Raw genomic sequence first — 26,201 nt, 5'->3', positions numbered from 1 at the left:
AAGCAGCTTTGCAAGGAGGGGAAAGAGAGAGACAGAGACAAAGAGAGCGAGCGACAGGGAGACAGAGAGATTGATTCCTGATTGCTTTCCTAGTTCTTGCTTCTTGGGAGGAGGTGTTGCACTTTTTGCTTTGGCTTCCGTGAAATATCCTTGACACTCTCCCCACCTTTAAAAAAAACCTTTTAATTTTGAAATAATTATAGATTCAGAGGAAGTTGCAAAGACAGTACAGAGAGGTCCCATGTACCCTTCACTCTTTCCCCTGTGGTTACAATTTACATAACCATAGTATAATATGAAACCAGGAAACTGACATTGGTACAGTGTGTGCCTTTTTATCACATGTACAAATTTATGTAACCACACTGCAATCAAGATATAGAGCTCTCCATCCCACAAAGATCTTGTTACTGCTGCCCCTATATAGTCACCCCTTCTCCCACCGTTCCTAATCCCTGGCAACTATCAATATGTTTTCCATCTCTGTATAATTTTGTCATTTTGAGAATATTCTATAAGTGGAAGCATACAGTTTGTGACCTTTTGAGACTGGCTTTTTTTATTCAGCATATTCCCTTGAGATCCATCCAAGTCATTGTGTACATCAGTTGTCCATTCACTGTGGTTGCTGACTAGTCTCCCATGATGTGGATGGACCATGATTTGTTTAACCATTCACCTACTGAGGGACATTCTGGTTGTTTCCAGTTTGGGGCTATTACAAATAAAACTGCCATGAGCCTTGTGTACTGGTTTTTGTGTGGACATGTTTTCATTTCTCTGGGAATATGCCCGGGAATGCAATTGCTGGGCTGTATGGTGAGTGTATGTTTTGTTTTTTTGAGAAACTGAGAGACTATTTTCTGACGTGGCTGTACCATTTTACATTCACACCAGCTCTGTGTGAGAGTTGCAGTTTCTCTGTGTCCTCGCCAGCATTTGGTGTAGTCATTTTTTTATTTTACCTGTTCTAATACGTGTATATGGATATCTCATTGTGGTCTTAAATTGCATTTCCTTTATTGCTAGTAGTGTTGAACATTTTTTCATGTATATATTTGTTGTCTGTATATCCTCATTGATGAAATGTCTCTTCACATCTTTTGCCCATTTTCTAATTAGTGTGTGTGTGTTTACTGTCAGGTTTTGATGTAAATCCTCTTGTTTTATTAACAAGTTTGAAATGGGTTGCTGTTACTTGCAAACCCCTGGGTAATCTACTTTTGGATTTAATGACAATCATAACAATAGCCAACCTTTATTGAGCACATACTTTGTGTCAGGCACTGTCCTAAGTGACGTACAGGTTTTGGCTCACTTGATACATGTTGTTTTTATAAACAGCATATGTTATTGTTCTAAATATTAACCGCCATTACAATTCAGTTTACAAATAATGTTCAGCATAAACAAACAGCTTTGGCAATGCAACTTTGCCTAAATTTGAATTGTCTGAGTTTATTTGTATTTCAGTTAATTGAAAAAATGAAAGCCACTGATGTCACAAGGGTGCACAAGTCACAATAGCCACTCTTCAAGTGAAATGATGGTGTTTACAGTTTAAAAAAATTTACAAACACACGTATGTTTTTATTTGTTTTAAGTAAATATCTGACAATGTTCAGTTCAACACATTCTACACAAAAAGTCCCCCAAACTTTAGTCTCCTAAAATAAAGGCAGAAAATAAATGCCCATTTACATTATATAGTTTAGAAAACCTTATTGGTGTGAGTGAAGCAGACAGGCATGCAGTGATCAGATATCTGAACTGCTGTGTGAGGCTAGGACCATATTTCCTGAGGTTTGGAGAGAGATCAGAGGTTTGTTGAGGGCCCCAGGGTGACAGTGCAGTTGGCCCCACAGCGGAACTACCTCCAGGTTGGGCAGAGCCCCTTCCGGGACTGGGCACGCCCCTCTGCGCCGCTGGGGCTGTAAGTGTGAGTTATTGGTGAGTCCAGTCATTGAGCAGGGACTGCCCTTGGTTGCCTGGCTTCTGGATAATCAGTCATCCACGCTCCTGCTTCTAGCCACACTTCAACATCAGCAGGAAGATGCAGAGTCCCGATTCCCACTGTCAGATGGTCACGTGTCCACCCTGGAAGAGGTAAATGAATGGAGTCCCCACTGTGCAGCCAGGCAGCACCTGGGGATTCTAGGAATGGCCGCAAGAGCCCGTCCAAGTGTCGTGACCACAGCGCAACCTGAGCTGTGGAAGGTGGCATCAGCAGAGCGACCCATGCTCCTTTGACTAATGTCCAGCCGCTGCATTTGGATGGACTGATCACAATCAGCTGGCTCACCCACAGCTGACACAGCAGGCCCGGGACAGCCTCTGCTCACCCACCTTCCTCAGCGCAGCTCACGGCAGCTTTGGACATTAAGGTGTGAGGAACAGGCTGCCAAGCCGCCTTCCACCCCTAGGAACCTCCCAGCTCTGACCTTGCTGAGTCCTCTCCCGGTTTTGGTCTCTCCTCACCCTTTATCCTCTAAACTTGGTGCTTGGCACTTTTCCTACAAAACCCATGTTTCTTTCTTTGTTCCATCACCATATTGCTTTATGCCCCCTCAGGGAAGCCCTGGGACTCTCCCGCCAGGTGGTGAGGCCCCAGGGGCGGTGGCTCCACCCACTCTCCCTCTCCCCAGTAGTACTTCCCTCTCCCAGAAAAGGTCAAATCTAGGCCTCACCACTTAACAGCTAGGCTGTTTGCAAGTTACCGTTCCCATCTGACTCTCTTTCTTTTATAAATGGGGCGGCCCATCTCTGTCTCACAGGACTGTTGTGAGATTTATCGGTTATATCTTACCAGGGGTTGTGGGGAGAGGGAAAGGGCAGTTACTGTTTAATGGGGACAGAGTCTCAGTTTGGGAAGATGAAAAGTTCTGGAGATGGGTGGTGGTGATGGTAGCACAACATTGTCAATGTATATATATGTGGCCCTCACAGCTTAGTACTCAAATGGTAGCTGGATGATTCTAGAAATGGGGCAGCCCTGCCCATACCCCTTCTCCCCGACCCTGGTATCTGCTCTCAGGTCGTGAGGTCCTGTCCCTCCCTCCCGGGCCCTTGTCCCAGCCCCACCCTCCTGTCAGTCAGTTAGGGGGACTCAGACAGAGGCTCCCCACCCCTAGCAGCAGAGGATCTCTCATTGGCTGCCATCACCGTGGCAACGCACTGTCTCCTCCCCCCGCCCTCACTTTCCCGAGCCGGCGGTTTTGTGGAGTTCCGACTACTCCGGGCTGGGAGGGAAGAGGAGAACGCCACTGCGGGAGGCGAGGGAGGCTCCCTTGACTGCAGAGGTGGCCACACGGTTCAGGTCTGCTTGGCTTCCCGGTTCCAGCCTGGTATGCAGTGTGGCCTCTTTTGTCTCCGCACGTTGAGGAACCATTTCGACATCCTTACGCACTCCTGATCCCTCTGAAACGGGCCAGTGTGGGGCCCGAGTCCTGGGATAGTGATATGTGGCGTGCATGATAAGTGTGTTGTTCAAACAGAGGAACGGTTTTCGTCCTGCTCCCCTTGCAGCGCTGCTGGGAGATTACACGATAGAACCAGTGCGGGTGAGCTGGGAAAACTCCCAAGGCTCTCGGGGGTCATGCGTGATTCTGCCCACCTCGGTGTGGTTGGCCAGAGGGGTGGAACCTAACAGGCACTCCCCCCTGTGATGTGAAGTGGGGAGTTTGGAGCTATGTGTCTAAATGGGACCCCCGGTGAACAGCACAGGCACAGGGCAGTGAGCCACCAACCAGTCGGTGCCAGCTCTGGGTGCAGGCGGGGAGTCAGTGTCAGGGCCTTAGAACCCACTTCCTCCCCAGCACACATCCTATACATGGACAAGCTGTGATGTGCAAATGCTCTCCGGTGCTCTTGTAGTTTAAAAACATAATTTAAAAGCATTGGCTGAATTCAGTGTAACTTTTTGTCTTTGTGTGTGTTCTCAGTCAACAGGGGTGTGGTGGCAGAGGGTGAGGGTCCATGAAATTGATTGTGGTTGAACAAATCCTCCTTTAAAAGGGTGAGGTGATGAAATTCTGACATGTGCTGCAACATGGGTGACCCTTGAGGACGTTATGCTAAGTCAAATAAGCCAGAAACGAAAGGACAAATATTGTATGATTTCACTTACATGAGGTAATACATGAGGTAATGAATTTGCTAGAATAGGCAAACTCATAGAGACACGAAGTAGATTAATGGTTACCAGTTGTGGGGAGAAGGGAAGGGGAGTTAGTGTTTAATGGGTACAGAGTTTCAGTTTGGGAAGATAAAAAAGTTCTGGAGATGGATGGCGGTGATGGTAGCACAACACTGTGAATGTACTTAATGCCACCAAACTGTATACTTTAAGTATACATTTTTAACCATTTTTAAAATGGTAAGTTTTATGTTATGTATATTTTACTCCAATAAAAGAAATTTACCCCTCTCCAAAAAACAGGCGTGAGGCGAGGCTGGGTGGTGGAGCGGTCTGTAGCTGCCATGGCAGTGTGGGAGGAGAACACGCCCAGGGAGGCTTTGATCGGGAGAAGTGTTCTGGAGAAGGGGGCTCACTCCCCGGGCTGCCTCGTCCCTCAACTGCCTTGTTCTGCCACCTCCAGCTGACTGGCTGAGGGTGAGCAGGCTGAGAAGGTGTCACAAGGGACTCCCTGCCCTCATTCCCTGAGGGAACTAGAGAAGCCACCACGATGACCTCTCATCCCCTCAGGGTTCCACGTCATTTAGGAATCACAGGGTAGTGATGACCCTCAGCTTCAGTCCCGGTCTTCCTCCATCTGGAAGGCCCGGGTGGGCTGGGTGGGCTGTGAGGACCCACTAGTGCAGGTGAAGTTGCCACAGCAGTGGTGTGGCCAACATCACAGCGAGGTGGCGAGAGGGAAGCCCTGCTCTCCTGGGACCCCTGTGCAGCGCCCTCCCCAGCTCCAGGGCCTGCAGCCCCTCCTTGCCTTCTGAGTCACTGTTCAAACCCACCAGCCCTTCTGACAGAGCTGGAAACAGACACCAAGCCCTCCGGGAAGCTATTTTTAGGGTTCAGCTGTTCTTTCTGATTTCTCCTTTAGATTCCATATTCTCCCACCCCCAGATCTGCAAGAGCTAAAGATTCTGGAAGTCATTCATCGTTCCCCCTCTCCAGGTGCTCCCTCTCACCGGGCGGCTCAGCTGCGAGCTCGAGCTCTGTGCCTTTACCCCCACCCTCCCGTACCACTCCCTCTTTCTCTCTGCAGCCCCACCCTCACCCTCTGGTTCCCCAGCTCCACAGGCAGCGTGGAAAGCAGGCTATTTGTCTGACATCATCTTCCACTCCCTGGCCTGCTAAGAGTTACTCACTCAGGCAATCCCTGCTCCACCAGAGGAGATTGTCCAATTGCCAAGCAACCCACTGTTGGCCAATCACGGCACTCGGAGGTGATGTCATGGTGAGAGCCGAGCAGTGGTGCTGATGAGAGAGAAGCCCAGGGTACCACTAATTGAAGGAGTGAGGAAGCGAGCAGCTCGCTTCTAACTGGACTACAGGTAAGTGGAAATGAAATGCAAATTATTTGAAGCCTTTCAGACAAAAGACAAAAAAGCAAACAGCTGCTGCAGAGAGGAGAATCGAGGGGTCTGGCATCTATTGTGTCGCCATTGGCTTCACTCAATCAATTAAACTTTGTCAAAGCCTGGGGGACATGGGGTGAGGCGCAAAGAATGGTGCTCGGCAGAGGGGCGAGGGTGGGCTGCAGGCGCTCCTTCCAGAGCTGGGAGACAGAGGACGGCTGGGGATTGCCGGGGTCTCTTTCGGGTCAGATGTCCATGGTGAGTTCTTTCTGCATAAAAATGTTTTGTTGCTGAGGGATAAAGGTTTTGTTCAGAGTCCTGCTTCCCCTGGAGCCGGCTCTGACCCCCAGCCCCCTCAAGCTAGAAGCTGCCCTGGTCTTGCATTTCCTTTCTCAGCCACAGCTGTTCTCGGCTCCCCCTCCCATTTTGTATCATTCTTTTCCTTCTCCTCTACCTGCACTGGGTTACTTTTTTCTCTTGGTGCTAAGGATACAATGAGATCACCGCCTCTTCCTCGCCCCGCCCCGCCCTGAGGTCAACCTGATCCTACCTGGGCTGGTCCAGCAGCTGGAAAGCTGCAAACTGCGGGAACCCACTGCCACGCCCTGGTCCCTGCCTGTGGCCGCGCCGGGCGCCTCTTTGCTCAGCCCACCGCCCTCCCAGGAGTTTAGGCATTGTCCTTTCCTCATCCCTGGGACCCAGGGATTTGGTGTCCAGCCGCCAGCTCCGTCCCCACGTGGCAGTGCTGTCTTTGTTTTATTCCTCCCAAGAAGACACAGTCAGGTGTGGAGGAGTGCCATTGTCCTGAAAAAGGGCAGGTCTCCAGAACCCCTGGGAGGCTCAGAAATGTGTCCAAACACCCTGGGCAGGGAGACCCCCATGTCCCCAGGCCAAGAGAATAGTAGGAGGGAACGCCCAGCGGTGGCCTGCCAGAGTCCTGCGGGGCGGGTGGGAGGTTGAGAGGGAATGTATGGGAATCTGTCTCTGCTGAGGCTGAGGCCCCCTCCAGAGGGAGGAAACCTCTCCCACAGGCGGGGAGTCAGGGTGCCACAGGGAATGAGATCATCTGTCAGAGGAGGAAATAATCACAGTGCTGGAGCGAGCGGTGAGGAGGCAGAGGGGAAAGGTCTGATCAGCAGCTCCACAGAAGGGAGCTGGTCTCTCAGAGACCCTGCCCTATCCTGTAGGGCCAGCCAACCCCCCCAGCTTGCCCCAAACCCCCATCTTGCTGCTAGAAACTGTGTTTTCACCCCTCCTTGAAGTCCACTTATCATCACCAGCACCTGAGCACCTGTCAGCGGGTCCCAGGGTTTCTGCAACAGGTTTGGAGGGGGTGAGAATCTTTAACTGCTAGATGGATCCACCATAGAGCATTGTAGGGAGTGAGTTCCCCATCATGGAAGCATTCAAGCAGAAGTTGGATGACTACCCAGCAGGGTGGCTATAGAGGAGATTTCTGCATTGTGTTGGAGATTGGTCTAGATTAATGTTTTTCAAATTGCACATTGAGACCCATTAGTGGATTGTGAAATCAATTTTGTGGATTGTAATTGGTATTTTTTTTAATGAAATGGGATAAAACAGAGCAGAAAATAAAGAACATATCCCATATAGTAAATAATGTTTCTCGTACCATTTTTTAGTTGTAGATATATTTATAAATATAAATACATTTTATCTATTTATAATAAACATAAATAAATATGTTTATAAATACATATATTATTATATTTTATATTTATAAACAAATATAAAGCATATTTATATATTTACGTTTATAGTTCAGTTATGTGTATATTTACGTGTATGTATATATGTGTACATATCAGTGACCATATATATGTATATATATATGTATGTCAGTATCATGACATATACATATTGGATCATGATAAAAAATGTAGTTCTTTGTTGTGGGTCCCAGTAAAAGAAAGGTTTGAGAAACATTGGGCTAAGTGACCTCTAATTAACTTTTCTAACTCTTATAGGACTGTTAGCCTATGGAAAACTCTTACTAGACTGTGAACTTCTTTTATTTTTAATTGTGGTAAAATACACATAATATGAAATTTACCATTTTAACCATTTTTAAGTGTACAATTCAGTGGCATTAAGTACATTTACATTGTTGTGCAACCATCACCACCATCCATCCCCAGAACTTTCTTCATCTTGTAAAATTGAAACTTTGTCCCCATTAAACACTAACTCCCCATTCTCCCCTCCCCCTTACCCCTGGCAACTACCATCCTACTTTCTGTATCTATGAATCTGACTACCTTAGGCACCTCGTGTAAGTGGAATCATATGGTATTTGTCCTTTTGTAACTGGCTTATTTCGCTTAGCATGATGTCCTCAAGATTCATCCATATTGTAGACTGAACTTTTTGCAAGGAGAACTGCCTCGTTCATATGTGTCCCTATTACCAGGTACAAAATAAGTGCCCAAGGTAAGGGTCCAAGTAGTCTTGTTTCAAATGGAAAACTACATTTCTTTAGGGAGATACTTTGTTCTAAAGGACCCATCAAAGATAGAGAAGCCTGGTCTAATATTGTCCCTCCTGGGCAGGTTGTTGAACAGACATACTATTGGCAGTGGGGTCATGGGAGTGTCTTGGATTTTTTACTTAATGTCTAGATTTCATTTTGGCTGAGTAAAAGAAATCCCAGGGCCAAGTGAAGTTGGCTGCCTTCTTTCATCCGACTAGGCCATTTTAACCACATTTGCCCTATGGGAGAGAAGTAAACAGACTGATAAGATTTAAAATAGAGCAATAAAGATTAATAAACTGACATCCAGAGAGTAAGGTAGAAGAACAGGAAAGAGGGACACAGAGCAAGGAAGGAAGGGAAGAGAGAAGGAGAGAGCGTCTACATTACACCAACCATAGAGAGAGAATGGGAAAATTCAGAGCTTTTATGTTCTTGATTTTAAATAATTGGATATTTAAAAAACCAAGATCATAACCAAAGAAGGCTTAATTTTTCCCGAACCCCTAAGATCCTGTAGCCAGACCCTTTTGATATTTTTACATTATATTCCTGCTTACCTCGAGATTCTCATTTGGAGACACAGAATTCCCAGAAATTTTGAAGTCACGAGTGGATAGAAATGAGACTTTTTTGGGGAGGGGGAGATAGAAATTTTGGGGGAAAATTATAAAACATGTAAAAATGTCCTGTAGAGAACCAAACGCTCTCCCTCGCTCGCTCTCTCCCTCCATCTCTCTCTCTCTCCCTCTCTCTCCCTCCCTCCGTCTCTCTCTCTCCCTCTCTCTCCCTCCCTCCGTCTCTCTCCCTCCCTCCCTCTCTCCCTCCCTCCCTCTCTCTCTCCCTCCCTCTCTCCCTCCCTCCCTCTCTCCCTCTCTCTCTCTCCCTCTCTCTCTCTCCCTCCCTCCATCTCTCTCCCTCCCTCTCTCTCCCTCCCTCTCACTCTCCCTCCCTCTGTCTCTCTCTCTCTCTCCCTTCCTCCGTCTCTCTCTTTCTCTCTCTCTCTCTCTTTTTAGTTTGGGAAATAAACATGCACATGTATAATTTAGTTTGCTTATTAAATTAGAATTTGCTATATTTAAAGATGTGATAGTCTGTAAAAGGTTACTTTTTCTGTTTTTCTTTGGGGAGGAGTAAAGACAAAAAAAGCTCTCTTGCCATTTTAAAAAGCATTTTTTTCAGGTTTTTATGTTTTTAGGCCCACTAGGAAGACAGGGAGACACACAGATACAGGTACACTACACCCGCCTCCCCATACACACCCCATCCTTCTTCCCCACCAAAGCTCACTGGTCTTTTTTATCAATTGAAATTCCCTTAGCGTCCTGCTGTTGGAGGCAGGTGGTAGGAAGGCAGAGGACAGAACAGATCAGAAGGGGTGGGAGCCTGGGGGTGGTTGGTCTAATTTATGACAGGGTACAGACAACCTGGGAGTTCAGAGAACAAACCAGAGATTGTGACTCCAGAGAAAGGAGCTGAGCACAGGCTTTAGGGTGAAAGACCCAGTGGGGGAGGGGATGGGCAGAGTGCAGTGCCAGCGGATCATGTGGGAGTCCGTGCCCAGAAATCCAGACCAGGTAGGGAGCAGGGTTCACACCGAGTCTGTGGGAACAGGTGGACAGGCTCTGTCTGCTGACAGCACAAGCACAACTTGACTACTGATCCTGGGACAGGTCTGTCTGTTTTCTGCACCTGCCACCAAACCAGATATGGAAGGACTCAACAAGTACTCTATGAACCCTTCCTGGAAAAAAAATTACTCCAGAAGTAGTCTAGCTAACCAAAAAATTTTATCAAATTAAAGAACTCAAGTACAAAAAAAAGATATGGTATTGATAATGGTCATGAAGAAAGAAAACACTAGAATTTAGAGTCATTGTCTAGTTATAATCAACATGTTTATAAAGCTGAATGCAAATGGCGACTCTCTTGAGGGTAAGGAATATGTCTTTCAAATGCATCATTGTATTCCTTCCCAATACCTCGCATCGTGCATGTAGTAGGTTCTCAATAAATATTTGTTGAATGAATAATGTAAGAAAGAAATCAGTAATCATAATCCAGAACTGAAAATCCAGATCACTGTGACAAAATCAGAAGGTTTGTAGCGAAAGGAAGTAAAAGTATACTAAATCTCTCATCTCACACAAAAAAAACCATTAGATACTGTTTTATTCTTAATGTAGTGAAATATAGATATAAACGATTTTAACTTATAGATAAAAACAAGATTTGAAACTTACAAAGCATTGGCAAAGAATGAAAGAACAAAGAAAACGAGAGTAATATTGCAAAAGAGAAGAGTCTCCCCTTAGTGTAGCTAAATGCCGGCCAGAAACCCGGCTCTCCTCCTCCTGCTTAATCTTGGGAAAGGCGCCCGACCTCGTGGGCCTGTGTCTCCTCATCTGAAAAAGGGTGGGAAATGGAAATGCTGGAGATCCCCATGGGTCCTCCCATCTATGGACACAGAGCTTGACCCTTGGAAACGTCTACAAATCCATTGCTTGTTCTCTGCTGATACGAAAATGATTTAATTTATTACACTTGGTAGGTCATTTGTGTGCATTTTAACATGGACTTTTGGAGCAATACCTGATGCAAAAGGGAGCTTAATGGTGAGAATTTTAAGCACCAGGGCCACTCGTGGTTGGGAGGCAGAGTTGGAGCGAGCAAGCCTTTGTGCGCCCTTCAACCACTCACCCTAGGCAATCATCTATCTTGCTTACATTTATGCTTGGCCTTGCATATGAGGAAGTACCATAGAACTTTACTGGAAACAGTATGGGCTTTGATATAAAAAGACTTTAGTTCAAATCCCCTCTTTATCATTTTCTACTTGTATGACTTTGGGCAAATCAAGTCACTTACCTGAATTGATCATCTGTAAAATGGGTATAATAGTACCTATTTCATAGGATTTGAAGATAATGAAATGATAAAATATATATGCTCAGATTACAACTATGTAAAAATGATAGGCATAGGAAGAAAAAAAGCTAGAAAGAAATGCTAGTAGCAAAAAGTAGCAAGATGACAGGGATTTCTTTTCTCTGTCACATAGATGTTCTGAAATACGATGTTAATATGTTTGTAATTAAAGCACTGTATATAAAATGCATATATGCCTCTATACGCACTTGACAGTGCCTGGTAAACTGTAAAGCTCTAAGAAACATTCCTATATCATGTTTAGGAGTGAGATTACAAGGGCTTGCTCTGTCTGCCAATGCTTCCAAGTGCTTTGACCCCTGACTTCACACAGTACCTGGGTCACAGTGCCTTGCTCTCCATCTGGCGACACTGAATGGAAGTCCGTGCCCTTAAACTTGACTTCTAATATGTTGATTCCTCTTTATATATTAAATTGAAAATAAAAATAGCCCAGAAAGTGCCATCACTGTGATATTTGGGACTGTCGGTTTTCCAGGCTTAATTTCCTTCTCTGGCTTGCCTCTCAACGTAGCTGCCACAACTAGGAGGGGCTCCCCAGCCTAGGCCCCTAGAGCCCTGCATTTGGCAGCAGGTGACCTCTCCTTGTTTCCTGGAAGTGCAACTGAAGCTGCATTTGTAAGCCTGTTAGGAACTGTCTGGAAGCTGCTCTTGACCACGGTTCTCACCATCTCTTCCTCTGTAAGCCCTTAGAGGCAAAACTGGGGGGATGGGAATTAGACAAGCACCCCTTCCCCAAAGGCAGTTAATGACGCACTATTCTGCTTTGCCCAGTTCCCCTCTGTTCGTTTCTCGGCCTGAGCTCTGAAACCCACTCCTTCTCCCTTTATAACATGGTCCATGTTAGTGCCAGAGAATTGCTGAAAGCCCGCAGAGCATCTGCGAAACTTCCGGAGGCTCCAAATTCCCACCCAGGGTACCTATTTCGCTTTTTCATCATCAAAACCCCTGTGGTTCTTTTAGGACCTAGCCGAGGGCTTGGCACGGACTTAAATATTCAATAAATATTCTGGAAAGAATAAAAACCACATTCATGAAAAAATAATTTCTCTCTCTCTTTTTTTTTAACCCAAATAAGGCATATGGCTGCCAATCAGAGCCTTCTGATCAGTACAAAATAACCAGGGTTACTGTAAGGAGATGATAGGATTCCATGACATTTAGGTAGCTCGTGCAGCTTATTTCAGGTAAACGTATAACTTCAACAAGACTTTTAAAAATCCTGATGATAGGCACGGATCTAAAGAGCCACCTCCCTGTACTGCTTACGATCAGGGGACCCGCATCAGAACTCACTGCTTCCATGCCCTGATTCTACGCCAGAGTTCCTATATTGTCGCAGAACATCCTTGCCAGGGACCACTCTATTCAAACCACTTGGATATGCATGAGCTTCTTATCCCTCAAAAGCGGGCCACATGGGATTTGACACCTCCTGATGGCATTATCTGGGCATTTCTTGCAGTGACAAATAAAATGCTTGCTCCCTTTGGCCACGTGGTCAGTCAGAGGCATCTCAGGAGGTCAGGCGTGCACCCAGTAGACGGCCATCGGGCACCTGAGAGGGTGATGCTCTTCTCTGTTGACGCCTAGTCATTGACGGCATTACAGAAAGTCTGGGAGCATGGGTCACCACTTCTGGTCATGTAAAAAGTTCCTTCTGCCGTGGTGTCCCTTCTGCATCCCCATCTTTACACTGCTGCTCTGGTGGCCCCCATGTGGGCTGTTCCCTTGATTCTGGTATGTGGGAGGAGAGAAGGGATCAGCATGAAGGGGGAGGGAACCGACACTAGAATCCAGAGGCTTGGACTCTGGTCTCATATCTGCCACCAACTCAGTGTGACCTCAGGATGTCAGGTCTCTGGGGAGGAGGGTATTGGCATTTTGTAAGGGACAATTTTTCATTGTGTGGGATTGTGTGCAATGCAGGACATTTAGCCTACCCGGTGCCTGCCCACTGAATGCTGCAGCATCCCCAGTCTAGTGACCATCAGAGTCCCCCGTGTTTCCCGGGAGTGAGGCTGCCCCTAGGTGAGAACCCCTAGCTAATGATCACCAGTTCTCTCCATCTCTGACATTCTGAGGTTCTAGGGGAAACTGGGGGCTCTGATCTCTTCACTTGAGGCATTTTTCCCCACCACCATGTCACCACGAGCTCCCTCTTCAGTCAACAGCTTGATTCTAGACCTTCACTATCAGCTGCCTTCACTCCCGATCAAGACTTACTCCTTCTGCGTCTCATCTCCTGAAGGCCTGCCTCTCTGCTTGGTGGGGTTTTCACTAACTAATTTATTTTGCCAATTACGTTAATGGTTCAATCCAGCAACAAAAATGTGTGCTTACTTGCTTTTCCATACACAGACTCAGACTGTGGGAAATGTATGGATCAGTTTGCAAACAGGGAAACAGTACTGGGTGGGATGCAGACCGTCCGGGGTGTAAGTCATTCTAGCCAGGTCCTCATCACTTTGTGCCTAGTCTCAGCTTCCAGCCTTCCCCTTCAAATCTCTTCCCCAAGCTCATGCTGCCAGATGAATCTTTTTGTACTAGTGGCGTAATCAAAGACAGAGATGGGCTTTAGAATGAAAATCCCAGCTCTGCCCCTTACTACCTGTATGACTTGGTGTAATTAACCTGACTCTGCTGAGCTTCAATTTTCTTCCTATGAAAGAACCTCAGAGAATAAAGTGAGATAATGTCTATGATTTGCCCAGTACCAAGCAGGTGCTAAAGAAGTGGTAGCTATTATTATTATTGTTGTTATCATCAGCATCAACTTTTCCTCTCTCTATTCAAAAGATGTCAGTGGCTTTCTAATGAACAGAAAATAAAGTACAAACTCTTTCCCTGGTCTGGAGGTCTTGGATCTTCTCATTTCCGTTCTAGCAACTGGCCCCAATGCATCCTGCATGCAGCCTAGCGGGCCTTCTCTGTTCCCCAATAAACCCAGTCCACACACCCAGCACACAGTTAAGTTCCAACACCACTGCAAGGTTAGAGGCACCGTAGAGCCTGAATTGCTTAATAACCTCATCACACTCTCACCTCTGCCATCTGAAGCTTGAGTCCTCTTGCCACCTACTATGCTGGATGGATAACTGACAACACAGGGACTGGGCTGCCCAAGGAGGCTCTGCCTTTCGACCAACCAGTCTGCACCCATCAAAAGTGCTTGGGGGTGAGCACTGGGCAGGGGTCAGGAGGCTGCTGTCCTGAGCTCTAGCTCTGGGTCTGTGGTTATCTGCTGAGTGATCGTGACACATCCGCCTTTGGTTGGGGACCCCTTTGATCTTTGCTACCACTGGATGAGGTCAGTTTGCTGGTCTTCCTTAGTGGCTACCCAAGGCCTGGGATTGGCCTCTGCCTTAACAGAAAACAGGCGTAGAGCCTCTGGGAGGGCCACAGGTTTGCCTCAATGCGGAGCTTTGCCTTATGATGCTCTGGTGTCTGATGTCTTGGAGGGACTCTCCCACTGATGGGCCTGACCTCATGGCCTCATGCCTCCTCTGACCTCTGTTGTCTCTCAGTCTTTATCCTGCCTCCTCAAATTCCTAGCATTCTGTCCTCTCTGACCTTGGGCAATGACACCCCTTACTGTCCTTCTCTGTCAGTCCCAGAATAGGCCTGGTGGCCACATTCCATTGCAGGTATTTTGCTGTGGCATGACAATATGACCCAAACTTCCAAGCCATTTAACAGATTCCACAGCACTGTGAGAGGATGGTAGGGCCAAGGCCTCCAGACTAAGGTTGGTTTGTGGGCCCTTGGGTTGATTGGACCTGCCTAGGAGAATGGCCTGAGCTGTGGCTGTCTAAGATGGGAGAACAGGGCCTAAGAGCTGTTCAGAAGGACCTCCGGCCATGGGTTAGCATAACTAGATCTTCCGAGTGGTGTGTGTCCAATCTGAGTCTAACCTATAAGACAACCTGGAGTCCTCACACAGCCAGGCTAAGCACTGGGGAGGAGGGTGTGACCAGTCTCACCCAATGCTGATGCCACAGGTTAATTAGGGACAAAGTCAGGCTCTCTGCTGTGGCTGCCACCACCCAATGGCTTAGGACCCCTTTGCATTGCTGGGCCCTCCATTAGAGTCTTGCCCTCTCCCCTCCCCTCTTATATCCTTTCTTAGAATGTCCCATGGGCAGCAACATCTTTGGGGTCTTGAGAGCAATAGAAATGATGTGACTGTTGGCATGAGGATGTACAAGGGCCCCATGTACCCACAGGTACATGTACACAGATTATCTTGAGGGACATATCACACCATGTATAAACATGGTAGCTGAGACAAGGTGAAAGAATCATGAGTTTGAACCCTGGCTCTGTCACTTACTGAGTGTATTAGTTTCCTTCAGCTGCTGTAACAAAGTACCACAAACTTAGTAGCTTAAAACAACAGAAACTCATTCTCTCACAGTTCTGGTGTCCAGAAGTCCAAAATCAAGGTGCCAGCAGGTCCACACTCCCTCTTGAGACTTTAGGGGGGGATCTTTCATTTCCTCTTCCAGCTTCTGGTGGCTCCAGGTATTCCTTGGCTTGTGGCTGTGTTACTCCAATCTTTGCCTCCATCGTTCACGGCCTTCTTCTCTCTGTGTGTCTCTCATCTGCATGTCTCATAAGGACACTTGCTATTGGATTTAGGTGCCACCCAGATAATACAGAATGATCTCATCTTGAGATAATTAAATCTACAAAGACCTTTTCCAAATAAAGTCACATTCCCAAGTTGTAGGGGTTAGGATGTAGACATACATTATTGGGGGACACCGTTCAACCCACTATGCTGAGTGACCTTGGAAATAAATGTCACTTGGCCTCTCTGAGCCTTAATCCCCACATCTATAAGATAGGGATAGTAATTCCTATGTCACAAAGTTATTAAGAAAATTAAAGTGAAAGCATTTGTCACATAGTAGATGCTCTATAAATGCACATTTTTAGTTATGCAGACTCCAACTCTGTGAAGCTAACAGTTCTCAGTTACAAATCCCTTGGCCGTGCATACCACTGCCCATCTCTAGGATGTCTCCTTTTGCCTGCCCTGGTCTTCCTTCTCTGTCTCTCTGACCTGTGTTCTCTACCTGGTTGCACAATATCTTCCTTAGATGTCTTCAGGCCAGACTGGCTTTCCCTTTGTCCCTAGGACCATGAAGGAACCAGCAGTTAGCATCTAGTTCCTTCACTGACCACAAGGGAAGAGCTTATAAGTTGAAAGACCTGGATCCTAGAGCCAGCTCTACCACCAACTGGCTGTGTGACCTTAGCCAAGAGTCTTAACTTCTCTGAGCCCCAGGTTCTTCATCGGAAAACAAATCTGATGATGCATGCCTTGTCAGCCTAGCCCAGCCTCATGTGAAGATCATCTGACATAATGTAGGTGCCAGGAACTGTAATCTGTAAAGTGCTCCATGAGTGGAGGGTCTTAATTATCACTCTCAGCTTAGGCTGAGGGGCATGGTCTCTGAGTCCAGCTACTCGCTCCTACAGAAAAAGCCAGCTCAGTCCCCCTTCTTTCTCAGGGTTACCTTCTCTGCTTCCCCATCACCTGTTTGGAACCTCGCTTCTGATCTATTACCCAGGTTAAAGTCTGAGGCTGCTCCCTCTCCTGGCAAGGGCTGGCTCACTCTGCCAGTCGTCTCATCAATCAGCCTGGTCATGAGTGGAGGTTGTGTAGAATGGAGACTCATGACCACAGATGTCGCATCCCGGCACTCAGTCCCCCTCCCTGTTCCGGGACTAGCTGGTACTGTCAGGATCAGCTTGACTCCGAGGAGAGAGGCCCATTGTGCTGTGTTGGGAGGGACGTGGAAGGGGCCTCTGGCTCCAAAGCACAACAGGAGCCGACCCCGAAGACGCCACAGAGAACAGAGCACTGGAAGGCCAGTTGACCTGGCTTCAGATCTCCGCTCTTTTACTTTCTAACTGATTGACCCTGAGCATGTCACACGAACTCTCTGAGCCTCAGTTTCTCACCTGCAAATGGGGACGACAGTCCTTCCTTGCAGGGCTGGTGAGGACCACAGGTGATGACTCTGAAGCAGTGCATGGCACGTGGTAGCTACTCTGATGAAAAAGGCAGAGGAAGGGAAACTACACTTACTAAGCACCTCATTTTTGCTGGATGCTGTAACATGCTTTTCTCATTTAATTTGTACAACTCTGTGTGGAATTAAGCACAGGTTAGACACGTAAAGTGACTGGGGACAGCCAGTAAGAGAGGTGGCGTCTGTTTGACTCCACACTGGTCTAGCCCTAAAGCTGGAGCTGAGCCCACGGCTCCCATGGGCTCCCTGCCCATCCCAGCCAGTGTGGACTCTGGTCCGCAGAAGGAAAAACACCTCGTTAAGGAAGAAAAGCCTTCTAAGTCAGCCTCCAAGTCCCTTCACCTCGTGAGGATGCAGACAGTGGAGCTGTTGGCTCATGCCACCCCTCGCTGGCACAGTGACTGCTGAGGGCAACTGTATCAGGGTTCTTCAGGGAATCCACCGATAAGGTATTTATAGATATATAGGAGAGGTTTATTATGACAGTTGACTCATGCAATTATGAAGGCTGAGAAGTCCCACGATCAGCCACCTGCAAGCTGCAGGCCCAGGAAAGTTGGTGCTGGAGTTCCAGTCTGAATCCGTAGGCCTGAGAACCAGGAGCTCCCATGTCTGAAGGCAGGAGAAGATGGGTGTCCCAACTCAAGCAGAGGGAGCAAATTTGCCTCCTCTGCCTTTTTATTCTATTAGGGCCCTCAACTGATTGGATGGTGCCCACCCATATTGCTGAGGGTGACCTTTACTGTCTATTGACTCAAATGCTAATCTCTTTTGGAGAGACACACTCAGAAATAACGTTTTACCAGCTACGTGGGCATCCCTTAGCCCAGTCAAGTTGACACCTGACTTAACCATCACAGTGGCCACAGATCGAGTGGTCCCCACGACAGATGCTCACTGCAGGTCATTCCTCTCTGTTGGATAGCAGCCTTCAGTGGAGCCCCATTGCCCATTGTCCCCCAGACACTCCCTAATCTGCTCCCTCCCTGCCTCTCCTGTTTTACCTCCCCCTCCTCTTTCACTTTCTGGTCCAACATCAACCAGCTTGAGATCCCCATAGACTCTGAGCTTTCTTACCCCCAACCCTTGCACGTGCTGCTCTCTTGGCAGAATGCCCTCCCTGCTGTCTCCTGCCTAATTCCAACTCATCATTGAAGTCTCAGTTCAGGTGCTGCTAACACCGTGGGGCCCTCCCTGGCTCCCTAGGCCCCATGATGGATATGGAGCCCTATCTCTGTTCTCCCACTGTAATCCTGCATACTGATGTCTGTCTCTGCACTAAACACATGATGACATCATTCCTTAATAATGCTCATCTCTTCTCATAGTCCAGGGTTGTCTTAAACGGCGCCAAGGAGTGCTTAGGACAGTGGTTCTTGGGGGGGAGAAGGAAGGGAGTGTGGAGGCATCTGAAGAGGTATTTTGACACCCTCTGTCCAGTTTCCTCTCACCCCATATCAGAATGGGCTGAGTGAGAAGGGCTGGGGTGGGTGTAGGGAGAAATTCAGGATACACAGCTATTTTGTGAACATCTCCCAGGTGATTCTGACTTAGGATTTGTCTCTCGCCCTAACCCTTGCTTTGGGCCAGGCCACTGAGCTGCACAGGGAGCCATTACCCCTGATCCATACAGTTTTGGAAAACCCATGTTTGCCCACGCAGTGGGCTTGGGACCAGGAAATCAATTACGAAACTATCATTAGCATATGGAAATTGAGGTTGATTGGGGTGGTGCGGAAGAGGGGGTTGGCGTTTGGAAATGGAGAGCTGGTGTGGAGAGCGGCTGGAGGTGGGAGCAGACGAGGTACCTCCTGGGATTCCCTCCCCGGTTGTGTAAAGACCTTCCTTAGAGAATAACCTGTCAGGGGTAAAATACTCTCTTTTCCTCAGATTTGTGACAGTGTCCTGTGCTGTGACAGACCTACTCTGTGACTTTTAGTTGGATTCATCTCTCACATTCCAGAAAACATGACCCTCGCTGGTAGGTACAAAAATTGTTTATGTGATGGGCACCATGGCCTAGGGTGTTTCTGTACACTCATAATGTACTTACAGATGCACAGAAAAAGAGAAAAAACAGACAGGAAATAAACCCGAGGGTTAAGAGAAGTTATCACTAGATGGCGAGTGGGATCACAGCTAAGCTTTGCTTCCTTGTGTTCATCTGTGTGTGTTCTTAAAAAGTTTTTACAATGCACATGTATTATTTTTGCAGTTCATTATGTTTTCAATCTGTAAAAGCACATGACGGGGGAGCACCGGGCACTGAGCACCGGGGTTAGCTGAGTGCTGAGGGAGCCTGAGCTTGAAACAAGATGCGCTGGCCCCAGGGCGGTGCGGCAGCCACGCCGGGAGCAGGGAGCGCTCGCTAGGGCCAGGGCTGGGGTGGGCTGGACGTCAGCACAGCAGCTCTAACCCATGCTCTCCAGACACAGACTAGATGCTGGGGGGTGGGGCTACCACTCCAGGCCTCACAGACACCAGCCCCTCTGGCTTCGACCCTGTGCTGGGACGGTCAGGGGAGGCTCACAGCCTGATCTGGCCACCCCGTGAGAGGCAAGACCAGAGGGACGGTGGTGAGCTTCTTCACCCTTCAGGGAAGCACTGCCAAGTACTTTGAGTAAAATGGAGTGTAGATTTCCTGCACCCTGGAGCATAAGAAATGGACTATCCTGGGCAAGTGTGGGGAGACAGAGAGCTGGGTCCAGGGCACGAGGCTGGGGCAAAGGCGCTGATGCTAGGGGTCTTTACCTGAGGGCATTTTACACTCAGTACTACAAAGGGGAATGATGTACTGGGGGAAAGATGGTGTCACCTGGATGCTCTAGAAGGCTCAGGTTCTAATAGGAGGGCAGAATTGTGTCCGAATCACATACAGGAATCCAAAACAGGGCTGCCTGGGGCAAAGTGGGCTGGATCCGCAGCCAGGGGTGGGCCTGGGTGGTTCGGGTGCCTCTGTGGAGCCCAGTGACCCCTGACTGCTCAGCCGCCCAGACTCGCAAGGATGCTGGCTTCTGAGTCTAGGAGGGGTGGCCATCTTCATGTGCCGGGTGTTTCCGCAGCCTACAAAGAGAAGATGAAGGAGCTCCCACTCGTGTCCTTGTTCTGCTCCTGTTTCCTGGCCGACCCCCTGAATAAGTCATCTTATAAATATGAAGGTAAGTGAGGGCCACAGTTGGGAGAGTAACGGGTGGAGGGTTCCTGCGGTTTGTATCCATGAGCACAGCGCCCCCTACCCCAATTCCCTGAAACTCTCCTCCCCAATCACCTTTCTTTTCCCAGAGTCAGTAAAATCACCCGGCTGATTCTGAGGGTCTAAGCCCCCTGTGAAGGCAGGTGTCAGGCTGCGGCCTGGGCACCAGACAGCAGTTGAAGGTCTGATTCAGACACTCTGCGGAGTGCTCTTGATCTCAGCTGTTATTTATTTGTTTAACAAATGGATGCTGTGGAGGGTGCAGAGGTGAAGCAGACAGAGATTCTGTCTTCAGGGAACATCTAGACTAGAAGAGAAGACAAAATGTGGTATAAATCACTAGATTCCACGGTCACCAGGTCTCCTCAGTGAAGGGTAGAGAATGTTCTGGGAGAGTCCAGAGGTGGGAAGAAGACTTCCACCTGTGGCCACCCAAGGAGGCTCTGTGATAGCCATGCTGCCTGGGACCTGCGACAGGGTCCCAGGACACCATGTCCCAAGAAGCTGGCAGGGAGCACTGAATGGCCATGTCCTGATAGGGGGGTCGGGTAACATGTCACCTCTCAATTTCTTGGAGGTTAAAAGGAAGGGACGGGTTTGGTCTGGAAATGAGAGGTGGGAGTGCTCGGGTTGCCTGAGATTGTTTTTTCTGTTTAGGCTGGTGTGGGAGACAGTGTAGGAGAAAAGATCAAAGCCAGCGGAAAGACAGTGCTGACTGGAGAGAAAGAAGAGAGCAGGGTAGGAGGGAGCAGGGGAGAGGTGTCAACAGGCCGAGCCATCAGATTCGTGGAGGGCTGAGGAGCGGAGGGGTGGTGGGTGGTGGGTAAATGCACCCTGCTGGCCACCAGAGATGACAGTTCCAGCAAGAGCTCATCTATGGGAGGAGGCTTGTGGCAGCAGCAAAAGCAGAAGCAGTTGCTCAGCCGTTATTATACCTCAGATATCCTGAGACCCCCGTTCCTGGAGCCTGAGACCTTACTGTGGCTACCAGCTCCTCCAGCTCCAGCAGAACCCATGACCTTAGTTGCCATGCCCAGGACAGACCCAGAGCCCTAGCCATTGGTTTGCCTTGGGGACCCCAGACCTCCCACGTGTGTATGCATGTGTGCATGCTTTGTGGGTACCCATGCAGTCCTCAGGGGGTGAGCGGCCCCTTTTCTGCTCTCTGCAGCAGACACGGTGGACCTGAACTGGTGTGTAATTTCCGACATGGAAGTCATTGAGCTGAACAAATGCACCTCGGGCCAGTCTTTTGAAGTCATCCTGAAGCCGCCCTCCTTTGATGGGGTGCCCGAGTTCAATGCCTCCCTACCCAGGCGGCGAGACCCATCCCTGGAAGAGATCCAGAAGAAACTAGAAGCAGCTGAGGAGCGAAGGAAGGTAAGTGCTGTCCTTTCTTCCCTCTATCTCAGTATGACGGCGAGGGAGTTGGAGAAGACAGGTGGTGGCCCTGAGCTGGGGTCAGGTCACCACCAACCTACAAATATTTAGGCAGCACCTCCCAAGTGCAGGGCAGAGAATGAGGCACCATTGAGGGAAACAAAGTTAAGTCCCTAGTCTCTAGGAGCTTACAGTTTGGCTAGGGGATAAGGCACTGCATTACATACCTCCAAGAGGTGGCCCTACATGCACAGTGACAGGGATAAGACATTGACAAACACTAAGGATTAGGGAAAGTCTCGACAATTAAGGAAAGGGCTCCTTAATTGGGGGAGGGGCAAGAAGGTCGTGGTGTGGGCTGTTTCCACCCCCTGGCATGCCTTCCAGGTTTCCTATTGATTCTTTGATGCCATCTTTGTGTAAACTTTTCTTCATCTTTCAAGCAGAAAATAATCTTCTCCTCCCTTGAATTCCTAGAGCACTTCCTCTCTACCTCTTAAGGCATATGTCACGTGCTGGTCTGGATCAGAGTTATTTATATATGTCTTATCTCTACTAGACTTTTTTCTTTCCCAAGTTGCTAGAATAGTGCCTGGCACATAGTATATGGTCATTTAGTATTTGTGAATGAATGAATGAATGCCTGATGGCAGTGAGAAAAAGGGAACTGGGGGTATGATGGGAGAATCCAGGAAGGATCCTTGCTTCCTGCCAATGGGTCAGGGACCAGGCTCAGGAAGGCATGTGTTCTGGGTGTGGAGCTCTTAAGTCATGATGATAAAAATACACCCTGGCATGCTCACCTGTAAGGACCTCTTTCCCTCTTTGTGCTTCCCTAGTACCAAGAAGCTGAGCTCCTGAAGCACCTGGCGGAGAAACGAGAACACGAGCGGGAGGTGATCCAAAAAGCCATTGAGGAAAACAACAACTTCATCAAGATGGCTAAGGAAAAACTGGCCCAGAAGATGGAATCCAATAAGGAGAACCGGGAGGCCCACCTTGCCGCCATGTTGGAACGGCTGCAAGAGAAGGTAGGTGGTCTCGGATCGGAGAGGAGACTCCTGGGACACCCTCTTCCTTTCATGGCAAGTATAATGGGCCTATATATCATTTCAGGGAGCAAGGAGCCTCGGGCAGGAAAGGGGATATATCTGTTAGGCCTGATCCTTAGAGAGTTCCAAAGGATGATTTGGGAAGTCATAGGCAAGAAACATGAACTGAGCTTTGGAATCCCTTGGGGGACGTGCTGCACAGCTACGCAATGGAAATTTCTCATTGTATTAGGGTATTGAGACCTCTTATCTCCTAGAGAAAGCCTGCCTAATGCAAGGGAGTAGGGAGAGGCAAGCAGTTGTACATTCCTGGCATCATCCTTGAACAGACTGATTGGATTTAATGAAAGATGATGATTTGAGCTCTTGGCTCTAAGCCAAGGGCATGATGAGCCAAGTTGCCCATTGAGCATGAAACATGATTCTCTCCAAACTTCTTGATATAGACTGAGTGAGTCTCGGGTCTTTCCAATATGCTACCTTTGGTCAGTAAACCAAATGGTGTCACCTAAATAAGAGAAACGTGAGAGACTGGGGTTGGTCTCATGTGTCAGCAGAATAACAACAGCCCATCCTGCCGAGAACATGCTGGCCTCATTTCCTGAGCCTCAAGGCTGCCCCAGTTTCTCCTGCAGCTCCTGGGAGAGCTCCAGCTCTGTGTTTTATTTCCAGGAGCCGCCTGCTGCGCGGTGACTCCCGGGACCCGATCGGTGGCCTCATCCCATGGTGAGCAGCGTGGTCCCCGCTCCTTCCTGCCCATCCATCTAGAGTCTCAGGCCCTTGGCCACAGCTGATAGAAAGATCTGGTTTCTTCACAAGGGATCTGGATGTTATGTAGGCCCTGCAGCTGGCCAGCATGTGGCAGCCCCTCTGCTCTTATACCCACTCCATCCTTCTAGGGGCAGCACGGCCTCCACCAAGTATCAGATGGGAGGGAAGTGTTCTGGGTCTGATTTCAGGCTTTGCCAATTATTGAGGGATGACTTGGAGCAAATTCTTGCAGAAAAAAATCTGGGGTTGGGATAGGATGGGGCATGGGCCCTCAGGCCATACCCAAAGCAGATAATTGCAGCTAGAGCCATGATATGGTATTTGAAAGACTGCAGAACACTTTGATTTCCTCATACCCTTATCCTCACAACAAGTCCATGAGGTAAGTAGCACAGGTGTTATCTTTATGTTACTGATGAAGAAACTGTGTCAGAGAAGGTCAAATGACTTGCCCAGGGTCACACAGCTACTAAGTGGTAGAGCTTGGACTAGAACCCAGTTCTTTGGCTATGAGTCCAGGTGGCTTTTTCAACGCCTGTCTCAGGGAGATCAGCCCACAACCATCCTGCCAGCGTTTTGTCAGAGAGGGGCTACTGGAGGCCAAGGAAAGGGATTCCAGAATCCTAGGGGTCTGCCCAGTGAGCTCACCTGGGAATGGAGGTAGATTCTGAGGTGGGGAGATTGGAAGGCCTGCACTCTGGAGTAATAGCTTTGCAGGTGAGGTGAGTCTCAAAGAAGCAAGATGTCATAGCAGACATTTGAGTGGGCCTCATTCCCCTGGGATCTTGATCCCTATTCACCCTTGCCCAGGGGTGAAGTCAAGAGGTGGAATGAGAGATAGGTGTGTGGTTTCTGCCCTGCCCCAGGCCAGGGACACCTTCAACAGTGCCTTCTGTGTCAGTGTTTGTATGGGTCACTGACCATCTGCACCAGACTCACCTGGTATAAAGTTTAAAACTACAGATACTTGGACCTTACCCCAGACCTACTAACCCAGCTCTCTAGGGATGGTGCCTGAGGACCTGCAATTTAATGAGCTTCCTAGGTCATGCTGATTCGTAGCAAGGTTGAGAACCACTGCCCTACAAACACCACTCCCCACACTCTCCCCAGGGCCATGGAAAGTTCTAAGGCCTCTCCAGGGACAGATTTGTAGTTCAAGGTATATCCTGGAACCTGGACTGCCTCAGTGGGTCTACACCAGGCTGATTCTTGATATCTGGATGTGATGATGCCAGAGTCTGGCAGAATATTTACTGAACACCTGCCCTGTGGAAGGTGCCACAGTAGCAAGTGCAAGACAGAAAGAAGAAAAAGGCATGGTCCCTGTCCACAAGGAAGTCCCCGTCCGATAGAGCACCCAGATACATGCACAGTGAGCAGGGAAGTAAGGCAGACTGTGATGAGCCCTAGAGGGGAACACTGAAACTACAGAATTCTAGAGGGAAAACAGCTTCCCATCCATACCTCTCTCTCTAAGACCAGAGAACTGAGGCCTGATGGGTGAAGTGAGCTCACTAAGGCCACACAGCTGGTGGGCCTTGGAAGTCATTTCCCATCTTTTGGCTTGATTACGCTGTGAAACAGAAGAGAGCCCCCTTACAACACTTGTAAGAAAGTCCACTTTTTGGAGTTGGATAACATTTCCAAAAACTCTTGAGTCAATTTAAACTTTAAGAGCCGTCATCTTTCACCAGGGGGGTTAAGATGACTTTCGCTAAGGAGATGGACAAGAAAGAAAAGCAGCAGTCAGGTTGCGTGTGTGTGTGTGTGTGTGTAGGGGACACCTACAACGAGGCCTGGCTGTTCTACCTGCTCCTCTAGCAGCTACGCTAAGCTGCCCCTTACATGAACTCCAGCAGCATATTCAGTTCAAACGCCAGGATGGCTAGGGGAGGGAGGGAGAGGCCGGTGGGCCCTGAGGTCGCCGTGAGGGGGGTCCCCACAGGAGGTTGGCCCCAGTCTGTGAGCTCCCTGGGGCCGCACCACAGGCCCACACACCTGCCTCCTGCAGGTCTCACCTGCCACCTTCTACCCCTTCCCAGGAGCCTTTGCAGACCCTGCTCTTCACTTCCTGTGACAGCCATTCTTTGCTTTGGTTCTCTTAACCCTCATCCTCCCTTTTCCCCCGGGAAACCTTGTGTGACCTGCCCTTTTCCCTCCTTTCCCTCCCAGGACAAGCACGCGGAGGAGGTGCGGAAAAACAAGGAGCTGAAGGAAGAGGCCTCCAGGTAAAGCCCAGAGGCCAAAGAAGTTTCCAGAACAGCCGGACAGCTCCAGCAGCTCCGCAGTTCCCGAGGCAGCCTCGTCCGCCGCGGCTGCTCTCCCAGCACTGGGGTTTGGGGGGAGGGGGGTGGCCAGGGGCGTTTCCTCTGCTTTTGGTGTTTGTACATGTAAAGAATTGACCAGCAAAGCCATCCTATTTGTTTCTGGGGAACAATGATGGGGTGGGAGAGGGGAGAGAAGGAGAGAGGTTGGGAAGGGGAGATGGAGAAGGACTCATGGACATTGCAACCCAGCCCACCGCAGACTCAGGGCGTCTTCGGCTTTTCTTCACAGTGAGCGTCCAGGCCCCGTGTTGAGGGGAGGTGAAAACGGGGCAGTAGAATTCCAGTGAAGGGCAGAGGCCTGGGGGGCGGTGGCTGCAGGGTGTGGCAGGAGAAGCCCAGGACGGGGTGGGGCCCGGAGGTGCTGCTTCCGCCCTGCGCCAGGCGGGAGGAGGTCCCAGTGTGTGTGTGTTAAACATCATCTTTTGATCATCATGACCAATGAAACATTTACTCCAA

The 26,201-nt window shown here is 48.8% G+C and overlaps 1 protein-coding gene across 5 annotated transcripts; it reads left to right on the top strand.

The window, feature by feature from the left end:
- The first annotated feature begins 1,975 nt into the window (after positions 1–1,975).
- Positions 1,976–26,196, top strand: STMN4 (stathmin 4). Of its 5 annotated transcripts, XM_087437348.1 has the most exons (8): positions 1,976–2,106; positions 18,910–19,000; positions 20,082–20,177; positions 20,870–20,950; positions 21,384–21,592; positions 22,432–22,623; positions 23,317–23,370; positions 25,591–26,196. In XM_087437348.1, the coding sequence occupies exons 2-7, from the start codon at positions 18,988–18,990 to the stop codon at positions 23,335–23,337; spliced, it is 612 nt and encodes a 203-aa protein (XP_087293474.1). In that variant the 5' UTR covers positions 1,976–2,106; positions 18,910–18,987; the 3' UTR covers positions 23,338–23,370; positions 25,591–26,196. The 5 variants fall into 5 exon arrangements, with proteins under 5 accessions (XP_087293474.1, XP_087293476.1, XP_087293473.1 ...); XM_087437350.1 differs by lacking the exon at positions 20,870–20,950; XM_087437347.1 differs by lacking the exon at positions 23,317–23,370 and having other exon boundaries at positions 25,591–25,848.
- Positions 26,197–26,201: the final 5 nt, after the last annotated feature.

This window comes from Ceratotherium simum, chromosome 12 (assembly GCF_057802395.1).
Source record: "Ceratotherium simum simum isolate JZ-2026a chromosome 12, ASM5780239v1, whole genome shotgun sequence".
Lineage (NCBI taxonomy): Eukaryota > Metazoa > Chordata > Mammalia > Perissodactyla > Rhinocerotidae > Ceratotherium > Ceratotherium simum.
The sequence above is the reverse complement of the archived record's forward strand: the minus strand, read 5'-3'. Positions and strand labels throughout refer to the sequence as shown.